The sequence below is a fragment of the Nothoprocta perdicaria genome, unplaced genomic scaffold (genome assembly GCF_003342845.1).
Source record: "Nothoprocta perdicaria isolate Ctin4 unplaced genomic scaffold, notPer1 scaffold_610, whole genome shotgun sequence".
Taxonomy (NCBI): domain Eukaryota; kingdom Metazoa; phylum Chordata; class Aves; order Tinamiformes; family Tinamidae; genus Nothoprocta; species Nothoprocta perdicaria.
In genome coordinates, this window is record NW_020455878.1 from 19822 (window position 1) to 25722 (window position 5901).

A 5901-nucleotide genomic window follows, 5' to 3' on the forward strand; every position below is an offset into this window, starting at 1 on the left:
GTGAGAGCATGCATGCATATGTGTGTGAGCATGCGTGTGCGTGTGTGGGGACATGCACGTGTGTGTGTGAGAGCATGCATGCGTGTGTGTGTGTGTGAGCATGCATGTGTGTGTGAGAGCATGCGTGTGTGTGTGAGAGCATGCATGCGTGTGTGTGTGAGCATGCATGTGTGTGCGAGAGCATGCGTGTGTGTGTGAGAGCATGCATGTGTGTGAGAGCATGCATGCGTGTGTGTGAGCATGCAGATGTCTGTGTGAGAGCATGCATGCATGTGTGTGAGCATGCACCTGTGTGTGTGAGCATGCACGTGTGTGTGAGCATGCATGTGTGTGTGAGAGCATGCATGCGTGTGTGAGAGCATGCAGATGTCTGTGTGAGAGCATGCATGCATGTGTGTGGGCATGCACGTGTGTGTGTGAGAGCATGCGTGTGTGTGTGAGCGTGCATGCGTGTGTGAGAGCATGCACGTGTGTGTGAGAGCATGCATGTGTGTGAGAGCATGCACGTGTGTGAGAGCATGCATGCATATGTGTGTGAGCATGCGTGTGTGTGTGGGGGGGCATGCACGTGTGTGTCTGAGCATGCATGTGTGTGAGAGCATGCATGCGTGTGTGTGAGCATGCAGATGTCTGTGTGAGAGCATGCATGCATGTGTGTGGGCATGCACGTGTGTGTGTGAGAGCATGCATGTGTGTGTGTGTGTGAGAGAGAGCATGCATGCATGTGTGTGAGCATGCACCTGTGTGTGAGCATGCGTGTGTGTGAGAGAGCATGCATGCGTGTGTGTGAGGGCATGCACGTGTGTGTGTGCATGCACGTGTGTGTGTGTGAGAGAGAGAGAAAGAGGGTGCATGTGTGTGTGAGCATGCATGTGTGAGAGCATGCATGTGTGAGAGCATGCATGTGTGTGTGAGAGCATGTTTGTGTGTGAGAGAGCATGCATGTGTGTGAGGGGCATGTGTGTGTGCATGCATGTGTGTGAGCATGCGTGTGTGTGAGCATGCGTGTGTGTGAGCATGCATGCGTGTGACAGCATGCATGCGTGTGAGCATGCACGTGTGCAAGCATGCATGTGTATGTGAGAGCATGTGTGTATGAGAGCACGCACGTGTGTGTGAGCATGCACGTGTGTGCATGTGTGTGTGAGTATGCACATGTGTGTGAGAGCATGAATGTGTGTGTGAGAGAGCATGCATGTGTGTGAGGGGAGTGTGTGTGTGTGAGCATGCACATGTGTGTGAGCATGCATGTGTGTGAGCATGCGTGTGTGTGAGCATGCACGTGTGTGTGCATGCACGTGTGTGTGAGCATGCGTGTGTGAGAGCATGCACATGTGTGTGAGCATGCACATGTGTGTGAGCATGCGTGTGTGTGAGCATGCATGTGTGAGAGCATGCGCGTGTGTGAGCATGCATGTGTATATGAGAGCGTGCACTTGTGTGTGAGCATGCACATGTGTGTGAGCATGCGTGTGTGTGAGCATGCATGTGTGAGAGCATGCGCGTGTGTGAGCATGCATGTGTATATGAGAGCGTGCACTTGTGTGTGAGCATGCACAGGTGTGCATGTGTGTGTGAGTATGCACATGTGTGTGAGCATGCACATGTGTGTGTGAGCATGCACATGTGTGAGCAGACACCTGTGAACATGCACGTTTGTGTGCGAGCATGCATGTATGTGTGTAAGCATGCACGTGTGTGTGAGAGCATGTATATAGGTGTGTTTGAGCATGCACATGTGTGTGTGAGGGTGCTTCTGTGTGTGAGCACGCACATGTGTGTGAGCACGCACATGTGTGTGAGGTTCAGGCTTGTGTGTGTGAGCATGCACGTGTGTGGGCAGGCACATGTGTGTATGTGAACATGTGTGTGTATGTGTGAGCATGCACATTGTGTGTGAGCATGCACATGTATGTGTGAGCATGCACGTGTGTGTGAACATGCATGTGAGTGCATGTGGGAGGATGCAAGTGTGCAGGAGAGCATGCATGGCTCTGAGCATGCATGGATGAGCATGTACATGTGCGAGAGCATGCATGTCCATGTATGTGCAGCATGCACATGTGTGTATGGGCATGCGTGTCTGTGTATGTGCAGCTGCGCTTGAGGATGGCTGAACAGAGAGCCTGGGTGTGAGCATGCAAGTGAGAATGCAGGTGTGCAAGCATGTGTGTGGGCGTGCACCTGTGTGCAGCATGCGTGTGTGCGTGAGCACGTATGTGAGAGCATGTATGGATGAGCATACACCTGTGTGTGAGCACGCATGCACATGTGTGCACATGTGTGAGTGTACAGGAACGCATGAGTGTGTATGTGCAGTATGTGTGTGGGTGTGTGCATGTGCGAGCAAAGGTGTGTGAGCACGTGCGCTCGCCTGCGTACAGCGCGCATGTGTGCATGGACATGCATGTTTGCAGAAGAGCACGCATGTGCATGCATGTGCGCCGCGAACATGCATGTGTGAACGTATGTGTGAGCAGCAGCGTGCAGCACACGTGTGTGTGCAAGCACGCACATGCGCGTGCAAGCAGGCATGTGCGCGAGGGGAGCCCGCGTGCGCGGCGCAGCGGGAGCAGAGCTAACTCCGTTTGTGCACAAGAGCTGCAGCTGCATGCGTGCAAGCTCGGGGGTGCACGGGGCCCCCCCGTGCCCCCTGAGCACCCAGGGGTGGGGTGCTCACGCGTGCTCCCCCGCAGCGCTCATGTACGCCAGCATCTTCGGCAACGTCTCGGCCATCATCCAGCGCCTCTACTCGGGCACGGCGCGCTACCACACGCAGATGCTGCGCGTGCGCGAGTTCATCCGCTTCCACCAGATCCCCAACCCGCTGCGCCAGCGCCTCGAGGAGTATTTCCAGCACGCCTGGTCCTACACCAACGGCATCGACATGAACGCGGTGAGCGCGCCGCGCCGGGCCGCGATGCGCCCTGCCGCGATGCGCCGCAGTGCACCGTGCCGCGCTCACCTCGCGCCGCTCCGCAGGTGCTCAAGGGCTTCCCCGAGTGCCTGCAGGCCGACATCTGCCTGCACCTCAACCGCAGCCTGCTGCAGAACTGCAAGCCCTTCAAGGGCGCCACCAAAGGGTGCCTGCGCGCCCTGGCCATGAAGTTCAAGACGACGCACGCGCCGCCGGGCGACACGCTGGTGCACGCGGGTGACGTGCTCACCGCGCTCTACTTCATCTCGCGCGGCTCCATCGAGATCCTGCGCGGCGACGTCGTCGTGGCCATCCTGGGTGAGCGGYGCGCGCCGGCGGCGGCCACGGTGCCGGGGGGACCGCGGCCTCACCCCCCACCCCGTGTCCCCCCCAAGGGAAGAACGACATCTTCGGGGAGCCGCTGAACCTGTACGCRCGGCCCGGCAAGTCCAACGCCGACGTGCGGGCGCTCACCTACTGCGACCTGCACAAGATCCACCGCGAGGACCTGCTCGAGGTGCTCGACATGTACCCCGAGTTCTCCGACCACTTCTGGTCCAGCCTGGAGATCACCTTCAACCTGCGCGACGTGAGCGCCGCGGGGCGCGGGGATGGGGGGGACCGCGGTGCCCGCGCCCCCCCGCGCCCCCAGCCCGGCCCTCCGCCTTGCAGACCAACATGATCCCCGGCTCGCCGGGCAGCGACGAGCTGGACGGCGGCTTCAGCCGGCTGCGGCGGCGCAAGCTCTCCTTCCGCCGGCGCACCGACAAGGGTGAGCGGCGGCGCGGCCGCGGCGGCGCGGCTCGCGGGCGCAGCGCCCTCACGCAGCGCCGTGTCCCCCCGCAGACGCCGAGGGCGCCGGGGAGGCGCGCGCGGGGCCGCGGGCCGCGCGGCTGGCGCAGGCGCCGGGGGCGCCGCGCGGGCCGGCCGAGTGGGCGCCGTGCCGCTCCAGCTCGGCCTCCAGCTCGGCCTCCAGCGACGAGGACGAGCGGCCCGCGGGCGGCCCCGGCGCCGCCGCCGCGCTCTCGCCCTTCCGCAGCGCCCGCCCCGGCGGCGCGGCGCCCGCCCCCGCCGAGCCCGACGAGCACAAGGGCAGCGACATGTGCAACCCCCTCTCAGGTGGGCGCGCGCTGCTCCGGCACCAGCACTGGCGTGCACACCTGACATGCAATGCCATGCATGCATGGACATGCAGTAGGCACTGCATGGCATGGGCACAGGGATGTGGATGGGCGCTAGCATAGAGATGCAATGGGCGCTGCATGGCACGGACATGGACCACAAGCAGCTGGGCACAGGGACAGGAATGGGCGTGGGCATGGGAATGGGAATGGGCACAGGGACCACTGCATGCAGATGGGCACAGGGACAGGGTGGGTGGACACAAGGATGGGCATGGAAATGGGCATGGGAATGGGCACAGGGACCAGTGCATGCAGATGGGCACAGGAATGGGGGATGGACACAGGGATGGGCATGGGCATGAGGATGGGAATGGGCACAGGGACCACTGCATGCAGATGGGCACGGGGACAGAGATGGGTGCAGGGATGGACATGGACCACAAGCACACAGATGGGCACAGGAACAGGGATGGGCATGGGAAAGGGCACAGGGGCCACAAGCATGAAGATGGCCTTAGGGACAGGAATGGCCATGGGAACGGGCACCAGCAATGTGTGTGGGGACGGACACTGAGAGGGGTATGGGAATGGGACAGGGAGGAGCAGTGGCATGGAGACGGGCACCAGCATGGGCATGGGGGTGGAGGCTGCCATTGGCACTGGCACAGGGCTGGGCACCAGGATGGGGATGGTGACAGGTCTGGGGACACGGGCACCACCTGGGGTTGGTTGCTCCCCAGCCCCACATCCCCACTCCCCGTTGGGCTCTGAGCGCTGCCCCCGGCGCAGGAGCCTTCTCGGGGGTGTCCAACATCTTCAGCTTCTGGGGGGAGAGCCGGGGGCGGCAGTACCAGGAGCTGCCGCGCTGCACGGTGCCGGCGCACGCGGTGCTGGGCACCCCCCCGGCCCCCGCCAGCCGCCGGCAGCGCGCCGAGCTCGAGGCCCGTCTGGACCTGCTGCACCGCCAGCTCACCAGGTACCGCCGCGCTGCCGCGCACCGGGCAGCGTGTCAGCGTGTGCCGGGGAGCACGTCGTGCCGGGGAGCATGTTGGGGAGCATGTCATGCCAGGGAGCGTGCCGTGCTGGGGAGTGCACAGTGCTGGGGAGCACGTTGGAGAGCACGCAATGCCAGGGAGTGTGTTGGGGAATGCACCCTGCCAGGGCTTGCACTGGGGAGTGCACAGTTTTGGGGACTGCGTTGGGCAACATGCAGTGCCAGGGAGCGCGCTGGGGAGCACACGGTGCTGGAGAGAGCACTGGAGAGCACGCAGTGCCAGGGAGCGTGCCAGGGAGTGCACTGGGGAGCACACGGTGCCAAGGAGTGCACTGGGGAGTATGCAGTGCCAGGGAGAGCACAGAGGAGCATGCAGTGCCAGGGAGTGCACTGAGGAGCACGCAGTGCTGGGGAGCGCGTTAGAGAGCATGCAGTGCCAGGGAGCGCACTGGGGAGCGAGTTGTTCTAGGGAGCATGCCAGGGAGCGCACTGGAGAGCGTACAGTGCCAGGGAGTGTGCTGGGGAATGCACCGTGCCAAGGAGCATGCCAGGGACTGCACTGGGGAGTGCGCAGTGCTGGGACTGTGTTGGGCAGCCCGCAGTGCCAGGGAGCACACCGAGGAGTGCATTGTGCCAGGGGTTGTACCCTGCCAGGGAGTGTGCCGTGCTGGGGAGTGCGCCGTGCCAGGAGCACCCTGAGGCGCATGCAGCGCTGGGGAGCACCCCGTGCCAGGGAGCGCGCTGGGGGCTGCGCGAGCAGCCCCGGCCACCTCCGCCTCTGCCCGCGCAGGCTGGAGAGCCGCATGGCCGCCGACATCGGCTCCATCGTGCAGCTGCTGCAGCGGCAGCCGGCGCCGGGGCCGCCC

The 5901-nt window shown here is 62.8% G+C and overlaps 1 protein-coding gene across 1 annotated transcript in view; it reads left to right on the forward strand.

The window, feature by feature from the left end:
* The window catches only part of LOC112956258 (potassium voltage-gated channel subfamily H member 2-like), a gene marked incomplete at its 5' end in the record, with an annotated part of 23991 nt that overhangs the window by 15291 nt on the left and 2799 nt on the right, over positions 1–5901 (forward strand). Inside the window, 8 exons of the mRNA XM_026049758.1 lie at positions 2195–2219; positions 2697–2896; positions 2983–3235; positions 3313–3506; positions 3590–3689; positions 3764–4036; positions 4831–5017; positions 5826–5886. Coding sequence (XP_025905543.1) covers positions 2195–2219; positions 2697–2896; positions 2983–3235; positions 3313–3506; positions 3590–3689; positions 3764–4036; positions 4831–5017; positions 5826–5886 — 1293 coding nt within the window. The remainder of the gene's footprint in view (positions 1–2194; positions 2220–2696; positions 2897–2982; positions 3236–3312; positions 3507–3589; positions 3690–3763; positions 4037–4830; positions 5018–5825; positions 5887–5901) is intronic.